At 36.8% G+C, this 22,920-nt stretch overlaps 1 protein-coding gene across 1 annotated transcript; it reads right to left on the bottom strand.

Moving 5' to 3' along the window:
• Positions 1-2,328: 2,328 nt before the first annotated feature.
• LOC121385441 (atrial natriuretic peptide receptor 1-like) lies at positions 2,329-22,602 on the bottom strand. Its single transcript, XM_041516123.1, has 10 exons — positions 22,459-22,602; positions 14,094-14,261; positions 12,736-12,913; positions 9,582-9,722; positions 7,749-7,872; positions 6,936-7,004; positions 6,160-6,334; positions 5,813-5,911; positions 3,797-3,888; positions 2,329-2,576 (listed from the first exon to the last, which is right to left on the bottom strand). Exons 1-10 carry the CDS (start codon positions 22,520-22,522, stop codon positions 2,469-2,471), a joined length of 1,218 nt encoding a protein of 405 aa, XP_041372057.1. The 5' UTR covers positions 22,523-22,602; the 3' UTR covers positions 2,329-2,468.
• Between the last annotated feature and the right edge of the window lie 318 nt (positions 22,603-22,920).

Below are 22,920 nucleotides of genomic sequence, written 5' to 3'. Positions count from 1 at the left end.
GATAACAATTGTGTAATATTAGTTGCCCAGTTATTTTGTCTTCTACACTTGGACCTTAGTTCATTGTAAGCATTATACAATATACAATTTTTTGTATTCATTAATTTGAACCAGTATTTTAGCATACGGAATTTACATACCAATGAAAGCAGGTATCTTCCTAGTACAAAATATATCATAATATTAGTTTGTTGATCTTTTAACTTTTAAAACATCCTTACAATACTCAAGATGTAACTTTTCTACAGAGTCCGCTTGATAAAACCCCCAGATTTCACAACAATAATGCAAAATACTAGCAACATATGTATGAAATAAAGAAATAGATGTGCTAAAATGCAACATCAAGTTCCTAGTATTTCTCTTAACAGCAAACATGGCTTTTCTTCTTTGATCAGTAATTAGTTTAACAGCCTGACTAAATTTACCATTATAATTAAAACAGAGACCCAAATAAGTAAACTGGTCTACATTATCAAGTAAAATACCGTTATAATGCCACTTCTCATATTCTGTTATAATGCCTCTATTTCTAAAAATAACTATCTTCGTTTTTGCAGTATTTAAACTTAGCTCCACTTGGAATTATATTATATTATATTATTATGTTTTTTTTTTTTTTTTTTTTTTTTTTTTTTTTTTTTTTTTTAACGCACTTGGAATTATATTCATATAATGTGTTTAACATCTTTTGAAGCCCCTCAACACTTTTGGCAAAAATAACCATGTCGTCAGCATATACTAAAAGAAATAAACTCTTTAAGGTCGTTAAGTTCATACTCAGGACAGGCATTCACAATAAATTCGTTTTCTAGATCATTAACATAGAATGAATAAAACAAAAATAAAAAAACAAACAAAAAACAAACATAGAATGAATACAAAATTGGTGACAAAATTTCCCCCTGCATTGAACCGACATTGTTATTAAAAAATCTGATCGACGTCCATTTATAGTAACACAAGATTTCATGGACTGATACATGCCTTTTATAACCCTAAGAAGTTTCCATCTAACACCAAATTTTGATAATTTAATCCACAAGTTTAATCTATTAACAGAATCAAATGCCTTTTTGTAATCTATAAAACAGCAATATAGTCTTTTGTTTTTTAACAAGAGCTTTCGAAACTATCGCATATAAAGAAAATATTGCATCTGTGGTCCCCATACCTCTGCAAAAGCCAAACTGAGCGTCACTTATATTATCAAATTCTTCAGACCAATCCAACAATATCTTGTTGAGTATAGAAGTAAACAATTTACTCAATGCACTGAGCAAACTAATGCCTCTATAATGATTTGGGTCCGAGTTATCTCCCTTTTAAAAATTGGTACAATAACCGCAGCAATCACGCAGGGAAAATACCTAAGCTTAAGATTAAACTAAACATGTTCAAAATGATAGGCATCAAAAGTTCTTTAAACTCAGTCAATCAATCAATCTGTTGAAATGTGCTTACATCCACTGAAGGTTCAAGCACGTCTGTTGTGGGCTCATTATCTGAATTTCCCTGCGGATGTGTCTAAGACAGGAGGGGCGGGGGTAGTATGCAATTTGAATTATATACTATTCCTTCGTTCATCTTCAAATAACGCAACTACCCTAAACCTTATTTTTTTTTAAAAACAACTAGGTCAGCTAAAAATGAACGACCACCCGATTTAAGACTATATAGCCATAAGGGAAAGCGCTCACCTGATGCGCGGTCGATCTAGGATCGATCCCCTTTGATGAGCCCATTGGGCTATTCCTCGTTCCAGCGAGGTATATACGACTGGTATATCAAAGGCCGTGATATATGCTATCCTGTTTGTGGGATGGTGCATATATCAGAATTACCAAACGTTGGACATTCAATAGCCGATGCTTAATAAATCATTGTGCTTCACATTCATTATAATATCCATTTAAAATAATATTTATGTAATAAATAATATATAAACAATGTCGTCTCGAGAAACATGGCTTTTATGTGTGAACAAAGTAATGAATATATTTATATACATGTACCACTGTCTGACAAAACGAAACGACCTCCAGTCCCATAAAACATGCACACGCACCAAAACGTCAAACATTTGGTAATTCTGACACATAGTCATCAGAATAAACCCGTTACATTTTTTTTTCTAATACAGCAAAGGATCTTTTATTTGCACTTTCCCACAGACAGGAAAGCACATACCGCGACCTTTGTTCAGTTGTGGTGCACTGGTTGGAATGAGAATGGATCCACCGAGGTGGTTCGATCCTGCGATCCGAGCACCTCCAGCGAGCACTCAACAGACAGCTAAATCCCTCCCCCCCCCCCCGTAAACGCGCAAACACACGCATGTACACATGCACGCGCGCTCGCGCGCACACACACGAAAGATATCCAGATAATAGCCTCTTTATTTAAATAAGATAACACTCATGTAGCACTATATCAAAATATTTCCAAATGTATTTCTGCCCTGGCACTTATTTATAACTGTTGTTCTGGGTAAATGAATTAATATCACTCTCTAGTACAGAGTCCGCAAAACCGTCTTTTCCAACCAGAAAATATGTCACAATAGTTCCTTTTCCCTTAAAAATAAAATAAAAGAGGAATAGAAATAGAAATATTAAAATAATTAATATACAACCAAAAATAAACACACACGCACGCAGGCACACAGATACACACACACACACACACACACACACACACACACTCTCTCTCTCTCTCTCTCTCCTCTCTCTCTCTCTCTCTCTCTCTCTCTCTCTCTCTCTCTCTCTCTCTCTCTCTCTCTCTCTCTCGTGTTCATATTCCCACTACGCCGTGTCGTTTATTAATTATTTTTTAAAAAGCTAATTCACACAGTTATTTTGTCATGAAATAATATGTTTAATTATTAGCCAGACCATATTTGCCAAGGTTCTATACAGGACGGTCATGTATATACATTCCAAGGATACATTACACGGCCGCCGTATATATAGCCTCTCTCCTACTCGCGTCACCGTTTTTTAGACTTCACAAAAAAAAAAAAAAAAGCTCCAAGATTTGAAAATGAAATTCACTCAAGGGTTGTCATGGGATTCCCTCCATTGTGGTTGAATTAAAATGATTTTGGCGATACAATAGCAAGGTTTGTTATCCCAAATGAATCTAATGTTAATTTAGAATACTTTTTTAGGGAAATAAGCCCTTGTAAATCCTTGACTGTATACCTTTAAATGTCCCTATACCCAGCAACTGACAGTATGATCAATAATAATAATATTGTATGTTGTGCTATATTTTCTGCTTTTAATTTTCGCTAAGGGGGATCTTTCCGTCGATATTTTTAGGGGAATAAAAAGCGCGAGCAATCACTACCCTCCTTCCCAGTGTACGGTCTCGGTGCATGAAAAAACAAGTTGGCATAAATTATATTATTATATGTGCATAGCCACTAAACCTTTATAAAACAAAGAACACTAAATGAATGTTCAAAGACTGAAAAGACACAACTAGAGCACATTGATTTATTTATCATCGACTATTGGATCGGAAACATTAGGTAATTTTGATATATAGTCGTCGAGAGAAAACCTGCTTAATTTTTCCATTAGTAACAAGGGATCTTTTATATGCACCATCGCACAGACAGGGTAGCACATACCACGGCCTTTGACATACCAGTCGTGGTGCACTGGCTGGAACGAGAAATAGCCCGACTGGGATAATCCCAAACTGACAGTGCACCAAGCGAGCGCTTTACCACTTGGCTATGTCCTGCCCAGACTGAAATGTTAACTAGAGTTTTGAATTAGCGACTAACCTTCATCACAGTCTCGCCTCTCTCAATGAGGTGGTACCCTCCCAGCTCGTCCAGAAGCAGCTTACACTCGGGACTCACGTGGATCCGCAGTGCTGAGGGAGAACAATTAGCTGGTTAATAAGCACTGACAGACACAGATATGTACCTACAGGGAGATAGACAAAGTAGAGAAAAAAGACTGTAAGAGAAAGAGAGTGAGTGAGAGAGAGAGAGAGAGAGAGAGAGAGAGAGAGAGAGAGAGAGAGAGAGAGAGAGAGAGAGAGAGAGAGAGAGAGAGAGAGAGAGATCCAAAAATACAGACAAAGAGTAGAGAGAGAGAGAGAGAGAGAGAGAGAGAGAGAGAGAGAGAGAGAGAGAGAGAGAGAGAGAGAGAGCAAACTAAAACAAATGCAGTCGACTATTTCTCCTATGCTGCTGCTACTACTGCTACTGCTACTGCTATTATTACTACTGCTATTATTACTACTGCTACTCCTACTCCTACTGCTACTTCTTCTACTGCTTCTACTGCTATTGCTATTGCTGCTACTGCTAAGGCTACACCTACTGCTGCTACTACTGCTGATACTCCTACTGCTAGTGCTACACCTACTGCTGCTGCTACTGCTACTACTGCTACACTTACTGCTGCTGCTACTACTATTGCTGCTACTGCTACACTTACTGCTGCTGCTGCTACTACTGCTGCTGCTGCTACTGCTACACTTACTGTTGCTGCTACTGCTGCTACTGCTACATTTACTGCTGCTGCTACTGCTGCTAATGCTACACTTACTGCTGCTGCTAATGCTACACTTACTGCTACTGCTACACTTACTGCTGCTGCTACTACTACAGCTGCTGCTACTGCTACACTTACTGTTGCTGCTACTGCTGCTACTGCTACATTTACTGCTGCTGCTACTGCTGCTAATGCTACACTTACTGCTACTGCTACTACTACTGCTGCTACTGATACACTTACTGCTGCCACTGCTACACTTACTGCTGCTGCTACTACTACTGCTGCTACTGCTACACTTACTGCTGCTGCTACTGCTGCTACTGCTACACTTACTGCTGCTGCTACTGCTATTGCTGCTATTGCTACACTTACTGCTGCTGCTACTGCTATTGCTGCTACTGCTACACTTACTGCTGCTGCTACTGCTATTGCTGCTATTGCTACACTTACTGCTGCTGCTACTGCTATTGCTGCTATTGCTACACTTACTGCTGCTGCTACTGCTATTGCTGCTAATGCTACACTTACTGCTGCTGCTACTGCTGCTAATGCTACACTTACTGCTGCTGCTACTGTTGTTGCTGCTACTGCTACACTTACTGCTGCTACTGCTACACTTACTGCTGCTACTGCTATTGCTGCTACTGCTACACTTACTGCTGCTGCTACTGCTACTACTGCTAATGCTACACTTACTGCTGCTGCTACTGCTACTGCCACTGTTGCTGCTACTGCTACTGCCACTGCTGCTGCTACTGCTACTGCCACTGCTGCTGTTACTGCTACTGCCACTGCTGCTGCTGCTGCTACTACTGCTGCTGCCACTGCCACTACTACTGCCACTGCTGCTGCTACTACTGCTACTGCCACTGCTGCTGCTACTACTGCTACTACTGCTACTGCCACTGCTGCTGCTACTGCTACTGCCACTGCTGCTGCTACTACTGCTACTACTACTGCTGCTGCCACTGCCACTACTACTGCCACTGCTGCTGCTACTACTGCTACTGCCACTGCTGCTGCTACTACTGCTACTACTGCTACTGCCACTGCTGCTGCTACTGCTACTGCCACTGCTGCTGCTGCTATTACTGCTACTACTGCTGCTACTGCTACTGCTGCTACTACTGCTACTGCTACTGCTACTGCTACTGCTGCTGCTGCTGCTGCTACTACTGCTACTGCTACTGCTGTTGCTACTGCTGCTACTATTACTACTGCTACCACTTCCACTTTATTATTATTATTATTGTTGTTGTTGTTGTCACCACCACCACGACTACAACACCCACCTTCTCCGGAAGACTCCATCCTGGAGGCGTAGTTGACGGTGTCTCCAAACAAACAGTAACGCGGCATCGTCTGTCCTACGACACCGGCCACCACCGGACCTAGAAATCATCATACACTTATTTTGAACTTCAGTAATTACAAGCACCTATAGTCCTTCCCTTTTCATACTATGGAATTTTCTACAACTTATTTATATCTGGGCAGATTGTAATTTCCAAGAAGAATGATACGTACAATGGTTTTAAAGGTTTATATTCCTTTAATGAACTTAGGTTTGGGTTGTTAATTAATAATAAAATAAATACATGTAGTATTAAACAGTAAAGTTAGATCAAGTAGAACATACCACTGTGGAGCCCGATTCTGAGCTTCAGTTTAAGAGTTGGTCTGTGTGCGATCTTAAACTTGTCCACCGAACTCAGGAGTTGCAATGACATGGTACCGATCTCTCCCGCGTGTTGTATGCCGTTTTTAATTGGCAGTCCGCTCACAACCATATAGGCATCACCAATTGTCTCCACCTGTTAATATAATTAATAACAAAAAAATTAATAATGCTAAATATTTCATTCTTAAACAACAACAACAACAACAACAATATTAATAATAACTAATAATAAACATAATAAATAACAATAATAATTAAAAAATAAAATTGTAATAATAACAACAATAATAATAATAAATAATAATAATAATGATAATAATAATAATAATAATGTTGACATCCTGTACTATCATCATCATCACCAACATCACAACCATAATCAATATCATCATCAATATCATAATCATCATCATCGTCATCATCATCATCATCATCATCATCATCATCATGATTAGCATTATCACCACCAATAACATCATCATCATAACTAGTATTATCACTACCAATAACATCATCATCATCATTGTAATCATCATCAATATTATCCTTATCACCACCATAATCATCATCATCATTAACATCATCATCATCATCATCATCACCAGCATAATCAGCATCATCTTCAACAAAACCATCAACATTATAATCATCACCACCAGTGATAATAATAATAATATAATGATAATTAAAAATATAATAATAATAATTAGGTTATAACTTAAATTATACTTTACCTTATACACATCAAAATGGTCGATTATATAGTCAAACCTATTGTACAGATTGTTCAGAAAACTCACCACCTGAAACATATATTAAACATTCAGATTCAGTAAACAGTAAACATATATATAGTTTTTTTCTGTATTTTGTTTAGTTTTTTGTGTGTTTTACTATCATCAATAACTATATAAAATATTAGGAATAAAAATTGCATACGATATTGATGATACCGAAACAAACGAGGGTACAAATATCTCTATCATATAATCTCAAGCTCAATGCAAGGTCGTTTTCTTTGTAAATATTATACTTAACTATATTCCAGTGAGTTACTACTCAACATTCACATTTTATTTTTCATTTGATACGCTTAGAGATGTCATGCAATAATTACTTAATACTTTTGGGGATAGATAGAGTACCAAGGGGTGTGTTACGAAATGTTATGTGGAGGAACGGGGGAGTTTTTTTGTCAATAGTTAGCAATGTTTTCAAAAACAATTGTCTCATTTCATTTATAAAATACTTTTTATGCCCCACAGGTGGCACCCATCATGGGTACTGCCATCACAAGTGTCATCTGTCTTAGCATCTAATACGAGGAATAAATAATAAAATGCACAAGAGATGAAAAAGTTCAAAATATGGAATCGCATCAGCCATCATTTTGGTCAGTGATGCACCATATTTAGTACATATAGCCTCCAAATGTCTACCATAAAAGACACGTCTTCAGAAACTTGATTCTTCCACTTTGACCCTCTCTCGATAATCACCTTACATTTTTTCAGGACGCCATTTAACAGGGATGATGACGTAATTACCTGATATGGAGTACTTTCTGAAGCTAGTTCTGTGAAGCCAACTATATCAGAGAAGAAAACCGTCACAGAGGGGAAAGATTCAGGCTCAATCGACTTTCCAATTTTCAAGGCTTCAATCACAGGTCTGTAATAATAATAATAATAATAATAATAATAATAATAATAATAATAATAATAATAATTATAATAATTATTATTATTATATATGGTGATAATGACAATAATAATAATAATAATAATAATAACAACAACAATAATGAAATGATGATGATCATATTATTATTATTATTATTATTATTATTATTATTATATTTATATTTATATTTATATTATATTTTCTTGTTTAGACTATCCATGTCTGTATATTTAATGTGGTTCTGGTCGTGTTAATATTTGTAAGAAGCCCAAACTGGATTTTGTCTTCAAATAATTTCGTACGTATGAAAAAATAAATTTTAGGAAATAAAATTAAATTGAACCTAGTACAAATATTAGAACGATCAGAAACACGTTTATTGTACAGCCACTAATATATTATGCAGAAAAATATATTTGATATGTAATTACAATCGTTAAAAAGTCTCTGTTAGTCGATAACATCTTAAAAATAGCATCAAACTCAGGAATGTCCCTTTAACGACTGTAATTACACACACACACACACACACACACACACACACACACACATATATATATATATATATATATATATATATATATATATTCTAACTAAAATGATTGTATATTAAACGTGTATCTGATCATCCTAGTGTTTGGTTTAGGTCAAACGTCATGTTATTTCCTAATATATATTATTTCGTACATACAAAATTATTGGGACACAGTACAGACATTGGGACGATTAGAAACACATTAAATAATAAAAAAAATAATATTATAAATGTAATATTAGTTGTTAAAAAAAGTTATTAGTTGAAAATATCTTACAATGCATCAAACTCAGGAGTCTTTAAAATATTACTATACAGAACGTTACTAGATTCAGCAACAAAAATAAAATGGCACAATAATTATAGTATACATATATGTATACATACAATTCATGTATAAATTGTATACAAATAATGTAATTTTATCAGAATACAATGTCATTCATTGAAACATGAGTTAATATTACGTTGTGAAACTCAAATATGCAGTGTCTAGGTGGCCGAATTTAACTGTTTGATCCATTCTATAAATCCGAACATTTCCTCATAAAATATACATTTAGACCTAATGGGTGAAATTTGCCAGTCTCTGGTGGTAATAAACATGCCAACAATGCGAAGTAAACGTATTCATAAATCAATTCCTTGGTTCGAAGGCCTCTTACTATGGCTCAGAATACGATCACAACTGTAATCTGTACTGCACATCATTTTGTCATCGCAAAACAAATCTATAAAATAACAATAAACACAAAAGAAAATACCCCCTCCCCCATCCAAAAGGCAAATGCTACCAATACAACGCCTTTTGGAATCCGTCTTGTGCAGAATGAGAGAGAGAGAGAGAGAGAGAGAGAGAGAGAGAGAGAGAGAGAGAGAGAGAGAGAGAGAGAGAGAGAGAGAGAGAGAGAGAGAGAGAGAGAGAGAGAGAGAGTGAGAGCGAGATGGATGAAGATAAGGAGGGACAGAGAAAGATACACACAAAGAGAGAGGTGGGGAAAGAGAGAGGGGAGGGACAGAGACATAGCGAGAGAGTGGCAGTCCAGTCATACTACAAAACAAGGGGGAGAGACAAAGACAGCCAGAGACAAAAAGATGACAGAGATACACACAAAATACGTTTATGTTAAGGATGTGGTACGTTCGACTCAGCATGACTCACTTTGGTAACATCTTGGAGAGGATCTGGTCCGTCTTCTTCTTCTCCTCGTTCAACATTATCGTCCTTTCCTGGATCATGTTCTCCAGCTGCTCGGAATACAGCGTCATCCGGTGAATCATCTGATCCAAGATGTTCGTTTTCCTGTAGCCAGAATACACGACCGAAATTAAATATGAGAGATAGACAGACATGCATAGGCAGACATCATTCAGACAGCCAGACATATGGACATATAGATACACACACACACACACACACACAGAAAGACATATCCACAAATGCAAGTCACAACTCTAATATTATTACCAATACATGGAATGGTGATGACATTGCACGAAGCTGTTAATACGGAAACAAAATAAAACAAAAAAACAACAACAGCAACAACAACAACAAAATAAAGCAAAAAGAAAAAACAACAGCCCCCAAAACCCCAACCCAACAACAAACAAACCCCCCAAAACCCAACAACAAGAACAACAACAACAAAAACCCAAACAACAACAAAATCAAAACAAAAATAACAATAACAACAAACTCAAAACAAAGAACGACAACAAAACAAACAGTAATAACAGCAACAACAACAAAATCTCCAACCAACCAACCAACCACCCAACCAACCAGACAGACAGACAAAACAGTTCCAACCAGAAAAAACAAACAAACAAACAAACAAATAAACAAACAAACAAACAAAATATAAAATAAACAATCTTTTAACCGGTATGTTTATACGCAAATATAACAGTTTAAATCTATTTAATAACTATTGAATCTTAACTCCCTCTAATGAGTTTTGACAGAGCGTGCTGGATGCACTCAATAGTTTAATAACAATTTGATCTTACCTCCCTCTATTGAGTTTTGACACAGTGTGCTCGATATTCATTGTTAAACCAATATTTACCTGGCAACTTTACATTAAGATATAACAGTTTAAAATTATTTAATAACTATTGGATGTTACCTCCATCTATTGTGTTTTGACAAAGCGATATCTTTTCATTAAAATATAACGGTTTAAAACTATTTAATAACTATTGGATGTTACCTCCCTCTATTGAATTTTGACAAAGCGATATATTGTCACTAAAATATAAGTTTAAAACTATTTAATAACTATTGAATGTTACCTCCATCTATTGTGTTTTGACAAAGCGATATCTTTTCATTAAAATATAACAGTTTAAAACTATTTAATAACTATTGGATGTTACCTCCATCTATTGTGTTTTGACAAAGAGATATATTTTCATTAAAATATAACAGTTTAACAACTATTTAATAACTATTGGATGTTACCTCCATCTATTGCGTTTTGACAAAGCGATATCTTATTGATAAAATATAACGGTTTAAAACTATTTAATAACTATTGGATGTTACCTCCCTCTATTGAATTTTGACAAAGCTATATCTTGTCATTAAAATATAACAGTTTAAAACTATTTAATAACTGTATGGATGTTTTTGCGTTTTGACAGAGCGTGATGGGTGTTATCAATGTTTTAACTGATATATTTAAATCACAGTATAACAGTTTAAAACTATTTTTTAAAAATCGGGTCTTACCTCCCTCTGTTGAGATTTGACAGAGCGTGCTGGAAGTACTCAATAAACTATAACAGTTTAAAACTATTTATTAAAAATTAAACCTCTTTGCCTTAAAAACTATAATTAAAGAAACGTTATAAACGAAAAAATTTATCTTATTTAAAAATGTTAATTGTGAAGATTTTAAGAAACAATGGGAGCAGTGGCATAATTTATTTCAAACATCATAAAAGCTTATTAACAGGGATGTGGTAGGCATTTAAAAATAAAAGCTGAACTGATTTTAAAAAGCTGAAACCTCTGTACCATGCCTATATAAAGGTAATTTGTTTAGCATTTCATGCAGATCAAATCCAGTCTGTAGTAAACTTTGTAAAAATGATTTTACACACAAAATCTGAAATCAGATAAAAAGCTGCAAAATTCACAGCCCTGTATTAAACGTATCAAATATTGAGATACATTTATTTCTAAAATACCTTCGTCGCACTTTTTACTCCTTCACACCCCTTTTTGTAACACTTTTTTTTAATCAATGTTAATTCCGTACATGACATCTTTTCCTTTTCTTCCGTTTTTGGCATCAGATAACAAATTAAAAAATAAAACAAAACAAACACATGAAAACAAACACAACATCAACAACAACAATATATAAGGTGTGATGATTATATCTATTCGTGTGTATATATTTTGCCATATATATGCGGCATACTGCATTCTTTTTTAAAGCATGGATTGCACAGAAAAAGTTTTGATACCAAAATAAAGGGCATATTTAAATTCTGAAATTTGAATACACATTGTAGTTCATGCACGATGACATTTTGGCTCTGAATGCGAGTTTACACCATAGCAAGAAAAGTCTTGCAAAAATCGACGTTATATGGTGTATACTACCAAATCAAATCCCATAGACGTCAATAGTAACATATGTGGATAAAACTCCTACCTAAAATGTATCTATCGACATAAAAACCACAGATATAAATACTTCCACCCCTCTCCTTTAAAGTGAATCAGAAAAAATTGGGGGTGAAGCTGCTCATTTCAGAGATAACGGGTAGCGTCTATGACTACCCGCACAAAATTTGAGTATTTTATTTTACAGGTACCCCTCACATGTTTCAAGCACAAGGCTAATTGACACAGTGTAAAATTGTATACATTGTCCAGATGAAACAATTTTTTTTAACACCCAACACACTCACATTTATCACAAATCACAGGACTTGTGGTGTTAACTTCTCTATCAAAAGTTCGGTGCACCTCGAACTTTGACCCAGCTGGAAGTTGTTTGGTTTAGTAGTACCTATACCACGGGAAATAATTTTTGTTTAAATGTTGAAACGCGAGGGTCTAAATCGACACACGCGTTGACCAGATACCTGACATTTATTTTAGTTTGTTTTGCTTACAATTTAAGAGAGAGAGAGTGAGAGAGAGAGAGAGAGAGAGAGAGAGAGAGAGAGAGAGAGAGAGAGAGAGAGAGAGAGAGAGAGAGAGAGAGAGAGAGAGAGAGAGAGAGAGAGAGACAGACAGACAGACAGACAGACAGAGAATGAGAGAGAAATACATGTATTCTTGAAAATCTTACCTCCCTCTGTTGAGTTTCGACAGAGCGTGCTGGATGTACTCAAAAGTCGGCCTTGCTGCGGGCGACTCGTCACAGCATCGTTCCAGTAGGTCAATAAGACGTCGTTCCTCCTTGCTGCTTTGTTGCACATGCGGTCGATATGGCGGGATCTCGGCGTTCTTCACTCTGTTGAGGATTTCTGAAAAACAAGCAGTTTAAAGTTGCAGACACTAGTTTGAACCCATGGAAACACAACAGTAAGTTTGGTTAATCTACAAACCTGTAACACATCTGACTAAAGATGCAATAGACAGACAGAAACGACACTTCTGAAAAAAAGTCGCGGTCACTAGTTTGAACTCACGGAAACACGACAGTACGTTTGGTTAATCCAGTGCTTCTAGATTATGGTAGCCCACACTCCCATGGCTAGTGATATTCAGTGTTGGGCTAGTAAATAACTACCATTACCATGCCCGATGGCTAGTGAATTGTTTTTGGTCAAATGCTGCATTTAATCTATTTTATAAATGTGAATATCCTGCCCCTTCCTCCTTTCAAATCTAAGGGTTTTTAAGCTCCGTCTCCTTCTCTAGATGACATATCCAATTATTCCTATTAGTAAAATTGTATTTAATTGAAGTATGGCTAGTGAATTTTTAAATCATAGCTAGTAAATGTTTTAAATCACTGATCCCATGGCTAGTTTGTAACACATCTGACTAAAGATGCAATTGAGTGAAACAATAGTCCGTGACGTTGAAACGGGGAATATATATATATATATATATATATATATATATATATATATATATACCAGAGCTCGTCTCCACAACCGATGCTTCTCAGACGCACGTGCATTTTTACAATGATGAAACATTAATTTCGTGGCATTACAAACACCAGGATAACCATAAACACTTCAAATGTACGGAAATGGATAGTCTAAACAATAAAATGTAAGTAATTAATGTCTGATATAAATAATCAAAATGGCTTTCATAGTGGGATTGTAGAAACATTGTGAATAACATCATATATCATTTTAGAATTTGGATCAGACTCACCCCACAGCTGAAAAAGCTGATAGGAAATGGCAAGTGTGTGACAAGGGTGGCAACAAGAGACAAGCACCTGTCGCGGTGGGTGGGGGGGGGGGGGGGAGACAAGGACTCGGCTGTGGAGGTGGACAGCGAAACAAGTTGAAAGATAAAAGATGCCAGATCGGTAAGAAATCAGACAGAATTCAAAGGAGAAAACGAAAGTGGGCATAGGGATTAAGAAAAAGAACAAGAATTTGGATAAGGTATGGGGATCATGCTCCATCCCAAAACCTCAACGTCTTAACGTTTCTGCTGGTTACATACAAATGGTGATACCTTCTATTTTTCTGTTGTCACCGCGTTCCTTCAAAACATCGCCATAAGGCAAAGACCTCATTATAATTTCCTGTAGAATTATACCAAAGGCGTATACATCTCCGTTTTGTGTTCCTTTGTTGCCATCACTATGAATTCGCAATAACTCGGGTGCAGTCCACAAATATTCTGTTTAAAAAAAAAAAAATCCATAGTGTTAATTGCCGTGGACGGCTAGGATGTGACGTACAGGTCAACACAATGGAACGGCCGTTCTGAGTTTGAATTCACAATAACTCGGTTACTGTTCAAAGATATTATATTTAAATACGCATTTTGAGAGTAACGCTAAAGCAATACATGTACCCTACCGATCCCAAAATGTGTTCGTATCTCCTAAGTTCGAGTGCCATAACATGTGAAAAATGGGGGCTGGATTTAACTCAGTCGGTTGAGTGCTCGCTTGAGGTACTTGCGTCGCACGGATCGAATCACATCAGTGGATCCATTCAACTGATAGTTTTTTTCTCTCGTTCCAACCAGTGCACCACAACTGGTCAAAGGCCGTGGTATGTACTTTCCTGACTGTGGGAAAGTGCATATAAAAGATCCCTTGCTGTATTAGGATAAATGTAGCGGGTTTTCTCTGATGACTACATGTCAGAATTACCAAATGTTTGACATCAAGTAGCCGATGATTAATTAATTAATCAATCAATCAATGTGCTCCAGTGGTGTCGTTAAAAAAACAAACACACTGTGAAAAAATTGATAAATCGCCATACAAGACAAACTTGACCTGTAACAGTACATGATATAAGTGATCTGTAACAGTACGTGATAAAAGTGATCTGTAACAGTACATGATAAAAGTGACCTGTAACAGTACATGATAAAAAGTGATCTGTAACAGTACATGATAAAAGTGATCTGTAACAGTACGTGATAAAAGTAATCTGTAACAGTACGTGATAAAAAGTGATCTGTAACAGTACATGATAAAAGTAATCTGTAACAGCACGTGATAAAAGTGACCTGTAACAGTACATGATAAAAAGTGATCTGTAACAGTACATGATAAAAGTGATCTGTAACAGTGATCTGTAACAGTACATGATGAAAGTGATCTGTAACAGTGATCTGTAACAGTACATGATACAAGTGATCTGTAACAGTACATGATAAAAGTGATCTGTAACAGTACGTGATAAAAGTGATCTGTAACAGTACATGATAAAAGTGATCTGTAACAGTACGTGATAAAAGTGATCTGTAACAGTACATGATAAAAGTGATCTGTAACAGTACGTGATAAAAGTGACCTGTAACAGTACGTGATAAAAGTGACCTGTAACAGTACGTGATAAAAGTGACCTGTAAACAGTACATGACAAAAGTGATCTGTAACAGTACATGATGAAAGTGATCTGTAACAGTGATCTGTAACAGTACATGATACAAGTGATCTGTAACTACGTGATAAAAGTGACCTGTAACAGTACATGATAAAAGTGATCTGTAACAGTACGTGATAAAAGTGATCTGTAACAGTACATGATAAAAGTGATCTGTATCAGTACGTGATAAAAGTGATCTGTAACAGTACATGGTAAAAGTGATCTGTAACAGTACATGATAACAGTGACCTGTAACAGTACATGATAAAAGTGATCTGTATCAGTACGTGATAAAAGTGATCTGTAACAGTACATGGTAAAAGTGATCTGTAACAGTACATGATAACAGTGACCTGTAACAGTACATGATAAAAGTGATCTGTAACAGTACATGATAAAAGTGACCTGTAACAGTACATGATAACAGTGACCTGTAACAGTACGTGATAAAAGTGACCTGTAACAGTACATGATAAAAGTGACATGTAACAGTACATGATAACAGTGACCTGTAACAGTACGTGATCAAAGTGATCTGTAACAGTACATGATAAAAGTGATCTGTAACAGTACGTGATAAAAGTGATCTGTAACAGTACATGATAAAAGTGATCTGTAACAGTACATGATAACAGTGATCTGTAACAGTACATGGTAAAAGTGATCTGTAACAGTACATGATAAAAGTGATCTGTAACAGTGATCTGTAACAGTACATGATAAATGTGATCTGTAACAGTACGTGATAAAAGTGATATGTAACAGTACATGATAAAAGTGATGTGTAACAGTACATGATAAAAGTGATCTGTAACAGTACATGATAAAAGTGACCTGTAAGAGTACGTGACAAAAGTGACCTGTAACAGTACGTGATAAAAGTGACCTGTAACAGTACATGATAAAAGTGATCTGTAACAGTACATGATGAAAGTGATCTGTAACAGTGATCTGTAACAGTACATGGTAAAAGTGATCTGTAACAGTACGTGATAAAAGTGACCTGTAACAGTACATGATAAAAGTGATCTGTAACAGTACGTGATAAAAGTGATCTGTAACAGTACATGATAAAAGTGATCTGTAACAGTACGTGATAAAAGTGATCTGTAACAGTACTTGATAAAAGTGACCTGTAACAGTACATGATAAAAGTGATCTGTAACAGTACGTGATAAAAGTGATCTGTAACAGTACATAGTAAAAGTGATCTGTAACAGTACATGGTAAAAGTGATCTGTAACAGTACATGATAACAGTGACCTGTAACAGTACATGATAAAAGTGACCTGTAACAGTACATGATAACAGTGACCTGTAACAGTACGTGATAAAAGTGACCTGTAACAGTACATGAAAAAGTGACCTGTAACAGTACGTGATAAAAGTGACCTGTAACAGTACGTGATAAAAGTGACCTGTAACAGTACATGATAAAAGTGACCTGTAACAGTACATGATAAAAGTGACCTGTAACAGTACGTGATAAAAGTACACGGTAAAAGTGATCTGTAACAGTACACGGTAAAAGTAATCTGTAACAGTACGTGATAAAAGTGATCTGTAACAGTACACGATAAAAGTGATCTGTAACAGTACACGATAAAAGTGATCTGTAACAGTACACGATAAAAGTGATCTGTAATAGTACACGATAAAAGTGATCTGTAACAGTACGTGATAAAAGTGATCTGTAACAGTACATGATAAAAGTGATCTGTAACAGTACATGGTAAAAGTGATCTGTAACAGTACGTGGTAAAAGTGATCTGTAACAGTACACGATAAAAGTGATCTGTAACAGTACGTGATAAAAGTGATATGTAACAGTACATGATAACAGTGACCTGTAACAGTACATGATAAAAGTGATCTGTAACAGTACATGATAAAAGTGATCTGTAACAGTACATGACCAAAACATCAACAATATTTGATATACCAGTCGAAGGGCATTGGTTGGAACGGGACAAAAGCAAACGAACGATTGTTCTGTTAACAAGACAACAAGGGGCCGCATATCGGTTTATTTTAAACATTTTTTAAAACCACCATGTATATTTAATACTTAACAATACACACAGATGTTTTAACAGTTTAGCCTCAATAAACTCGCCAACAGACACTAATGTAATACCTATTTCTCGCTCCAGCCAGTGCACCAGGACTGGTATATCAAACGCCGTGGTATGTGTTATCCTGTCTGTGGGGTGGTGCATATAAAAGATCCCTTACTGCTAATCGAAAAGAGTAGCCCATGAAGTGGCGACAGCGGGTTTCCTCTCAATATCTGTGTGGTCCTGAACCATATGTCCGACGCCATATAACCGTAAATAAAATGTGTTGAGTGGCGTCGTTAAATAAAACATTTCCTTCCTTCTACGCTCGGGTCCAGTCAGTTACTGCACACACGTGTTAAATATTGCGGATAATTCCCTTGTGTATCCGGCAAAGAGTTTGTTGGTTTTGCACTGTTCCATGTTTGAAGGCCATTATTTGGAATAGGAAGTAAATGCTTAAGCTTAGTGATAGCTAAGGAGTCACTTTGTGGTTTGTCACCAGCAGTGCAAACGGTTTTGCTGTAATGAGGCTTGGTATTCTTACACCGGGTTTTCCTTGTGACAAATGTGGGGCATGATAATTTTGGGTAATTTACAAACAAGCTGCTTGGGTGTGGTTTGTATGGATATGAATATTGCCAAAAATAGATCCACAATCATGCAGTTTGGACATATTATGATGAACGTAACACAAGCATTTAACTCAACAATATTTAAAATAAGTCCTCTTTATAATTATGACCCTTTTTGTTATTTCCTTGAGACTAAAAATACCTATATCTTTCTTTTTTTAAACTACAGGTGGCATTTAGGATGCTATGACCTGGTATGCATAAATTTCTGCTGAAGATTCACAAATAACTGTGGTCTTCTTCCAAAGATATCAGTAGTAACATACGGTATATGGCTAAATTGCAGCATATATATATATATATATATATATATATATATATATATATATATATATATATATATATATATATATATATATATATATATGTATGTATGTATGTATGTATATATATAAACTGACGATCAAAAGACATACACGCTATTGAAACATGTTCTTTGTGGTAAAATTTATTCACCTTCGTTATGAGTGGTCCTTTATGAAATCGCACATTTCACCCCTAGTGCTGTTGTGCGCTGTGATATTATCATTTTATGGGTTTTATTGAGTATACTCATGTTTATGTATCGCCAAATTATTATACTTTCAAAATATAACATTTGCATCAACTTGTGTTTTGTGTTGTTTTTAATATTTTGAAAAAATAATTGGTATACTTTCTTTTGATCGTCAGTTTATATATATAAGATCAAATACAAAACGTAATCCCAGTAGTGTGAATATTACTCTAATTACGGTCGGCCGTTAGATCAGTCGGATTAAAATTAGTGTGTGTGTTGATACACAACTAATTTCACTCTTACGAATTCTGTGAGTTGTACTTGTCAAACTAACACATGTATAAATACGTGCGAGTCGCTCGTATGTTTTGTGTTCTCATTTCATTTATAATGGCGGAACGTCCCAAAAAACGGCAGCGTATCGAACTTTCGTTAGAAACTAAAGTCAAATTAATACAAGAATTTGATTCAAATCCTCAGTCAAAACAGAAAGATTTAGCACTAAAATTTAAAATCGGAAAACAGACAGTATCAGACATCATAAAGCGTAAACAACACTACCTGCAATTGTACGATGCAAACATTTCTGGGGAGAGAAAACGAATAACAAATGGAAAGTTTGAAAATCTAAATGGACTGTCGCACCAATGGTTTAATCAGGCAAGATCTAAAACTCTACCAATTTCCGGCCCAATTTTAAAAGAAAAGGCTCTTCAGTTTGCCGAGCAGCTTGGCATAGCAGACTTTAAAGTGTCAGATGGTTGGCTAACGTCATGGAAAACTCGTTTTAATATCAAACAATTAAAAGTTAGCGGAGAAAGCGCAGGTGTCAATCATGACGTTGTCGACGATTACAAAGAACGCCTACCGACGATAATAGGAGATTTCGACTCCAAGGATATCTTCAACTGTGACGAGACCGGATTGTTTTTTCGAGCGTTACCTGACAAGACCCTTTCTTACAAAAGCCAGGCGGCGAAAGGAGGTAAAATTTCGAAAGAACGATTAACTATTTTATTGTGCTGCAGTTCAATGGGAGAAAAGTTAAAACCTTTGGTGATTGGCAAAGCACAGAATCCTCGTTGTTTTAAGAACATAAATAAGGACACACTACCTGTCACTTGGACAGCCAATCGGAAAGCTTGGATGACATCTCAACTGTTCAACGATTGGCTACAACAACTTAACAGACAGATGCGACGACAACATTCCTCTCGCTACATTGCTAGCCACCATCTCAAGTGAAGTTCCAGTGGCTGAGTTTGTTAATTTCGATCACGATATTCCCACAGAGGACCCGGATGCGAGTGACTGGGAAACTCAACTAGTGGCGGCGCACAAATCTACCGACAAAGGTGAGGAAAAACCAGCAGACGACAGCTCAGACGATGACAACAACACAATGCCTGAACTAAATTATGCCGAAGTGCTAAAAATGATAAAACTAGTTTAAAACTTTGCGGCAACTAAAGAAAATAGACTTTTACAACCAGTTTCAAACTTGGAAGTCATGACAGAAGAGTTTGCCCTTGAAAGAAACATCAGGAACAAACAGACAGCAGTGACAGACTATTTCTCAGGTGAAACTCGATAAACTACGTGTACATTCATTCAACTAATAACAGTGACACTTGCTATTTAAATAAATGAAATGTTTATTCATTCGATACAGTCCATTCAATCAATGTGACACTTGTTAAAACTACCATGTCCTTGTGCTATTTGATGTGTATTAAATCAATAAATTATTTATTCATTTTACGTTTTATGTGTTAAGAGGTTTTGCAATTTAAAAATATTTTTATTGTCTTTGAAATGATCGATTGAAAGTCTGGCTTGCGGTGTAAATGTCACTGCTGATCGCGAGTCGCCGATCTTTCAAGAACCATAACTCTGGATGAACTCTGGCTAAACCGGTCCTCTGTATAAACCGGACTATTTCAACGGTACGACTACTCAAAAGAATTTAAGGGTCAGACGATATTTTCGACATTATTTTCTGAATGTCAATTATATTAGCTAGACCATAATGTCACGCATGGTATTGTTCCATATTGACGAAAGTGGGTCTAAGTAACCCATAAATGAATTAAAATCCACTGTCATTGACACTGTCGACTAGTTCCAATGGCGAAAACATGCTTACATTTGCACGTAAATTAGGGCGAAAGCGAAAGGTCTGCTAAGTGCCCATAACTTGCTTTTTCACAAAGCGCTTCATTTGCACGCTTTGCACGTGTATTCCATGTTCCCAATGCTGAATTTCCGTATAATTGGAGCTTGCGTTCGTGTACGGTGCACACTCCAAATTCGACAATGGTACGACTTCAACTGACTATCGAAGATCGAGGAAGGGCTATTGCTTGGCTTCAGGATGGCAATACGCAAAGAAATGTTGCTCTGAGACTTGGTGTCAGTCAGAGTGTTGTTGGCCGACTGTGGCAACGGTACCAAGCAACGAATTCTGTTCGAAATCGTCCACGTTTCTCGAAGACCCCGAAGCACTACAAATAGAGAGGACCGCTACATCACCAATATGGCTCTACGTCAACGCACAACCACTGCACGCCGATTACGTGACAATCTGCGGACTCCGACTGGAACTCGAGTGTCTGATCAAACCATACGCAATCGTCTGAGAGTCAATAATCTACGCTGCCGTCGCCAGGCTGTTCGACCACCACTCCTACCACGTCACAGAACGGCCAGATGTCACTGGTGCACGCTTCATCTGCGGTGGCAACGTGTTCAGTGGGGTCGAGTGATGTTCACTGATGAGTTCAGGTTTAGTCTCTAGTTCAACGACGGTCGGGTTCGTGTCTACAGACGTCCTGGGGAGCGCTTCGCTGACGTTAACGTTAGACAACGTCACCGGTTCGGTGGTGGCAGCGTCATGGTGTGGGGCGGCATCTCTATCCACCACCCGATCCCCCTCTATGTGGTGGATGGCAATCTGAATGGAATCCGCTATCTGAATGAGATTATCCGGCCGTTGGTTCTCTCAGGCCTTCAGCAGATTGGCGGCGGGGCAGTTCTACAGGATGACAATGCCAGACCCCACCGCGCCAGGGTGGTAACGGACTTTCTCAGACAACAAGGTATCGCCAGGATGGATAGGCCAGCATATTCGTCTGACCTGGCCCCAATAGAGCACGCCTGGGACGAATTAGGCAGGAGAGTTCGGGATAACCATGCCCCTCCGGCCAACCTTCATGATCTGGGTCAACTTCTTATGGCAGAGTGGCAGGCCATTCCCCAAGAGTTCTTCAGACGTCTGATCAACAGCATGAGGCAACGATGTGTCGAGTGTATTCGCGCCAGAGGTGGATTCACACACTATTAAACGAATGTTCTAATGTGTAAAATCCATGTTTGAAACCTTCAACTTTGACAGCATGTCATGTGACTTTCTTGTATACAGTGACGTTTATTTGTGTTTTTTTGTAAATATGGAACAATAAATTAAATTTTTGGTGTAGTTTGCATCATCAATCTAATACATTCTGAAACTTATTTGGTTATAAATTTTTGACCCTTAAATTCTTTTGAGTAGTATATATATATATGTGTGTGTGTGTGTGTGTGTGTATATATATATATATATATATATATATATATATATATATGTGTGTGTGTGTGTGTGTGTGTGTGTATGTGTGTATGTATGTGTGTATATATATATATATATATATATATATATATATATATATATATATATATATTTTTTAAGGGGAGCCAAAACATACTCTCCTTGAACACGTTTCATGTTTTAAAAGTCCTGTTAATCTCTACACTTACTAAAATAATTGGTCTGCCCTCCTTCGGGCTCCTTCTGTCCTATTCTGAAGTAAGGCATGGCCATGTCTCCTACTTTACACACCCACTGACTGTCAATCAACACGTTCAACGATTTCAGGCGACCGTGGGTCTTCACCAGTGAGCTATGGATGTATGCCATGCCCTGAGGAAACGAAATACAGTATAATATACTGAACTACATTGAAACAGTGAGCTATGGATGTATGCCATGCCCTGAGGAAACGAAATACAGTATAATGTACTGAACTACATTGTAACAGTGAGCTATGGACATGTGTCATGTCATGTGTACTGAACTACATTAAAACAGTGTGCTATGGACGTGTGCCATGTCCTGTGTACTGAACTACATTAAAACAGTGAGCTGTGGACGTGTGCCATGTCCTGTGTACTGAACTACATTGAAACAGTGAGCTGTGGACGTGTGCTATGTTCTGTGTA

This window comes from Gigantopelta aegis, chromosome 11 (genome assembly GCF_016097555.1).
Source record: "Gigantopelta aegis isolate Gae_Host chromosome 11, Gae_host_genome, whole genome shotgun sequence".
In the NCBI taxonomy this organism is placed as follows: domain Eukaryota; kingdom Metazoa; phylum Mollusca; class Gastropoda; order Neomphalida; family Peltospiridae; genus Gigantopelta; species Gigantopelta aegis.
Note: the sequence above shows the minus strand (reverse complement) of the source record. Positions and strands in the feature narration are given on the sequence as shown.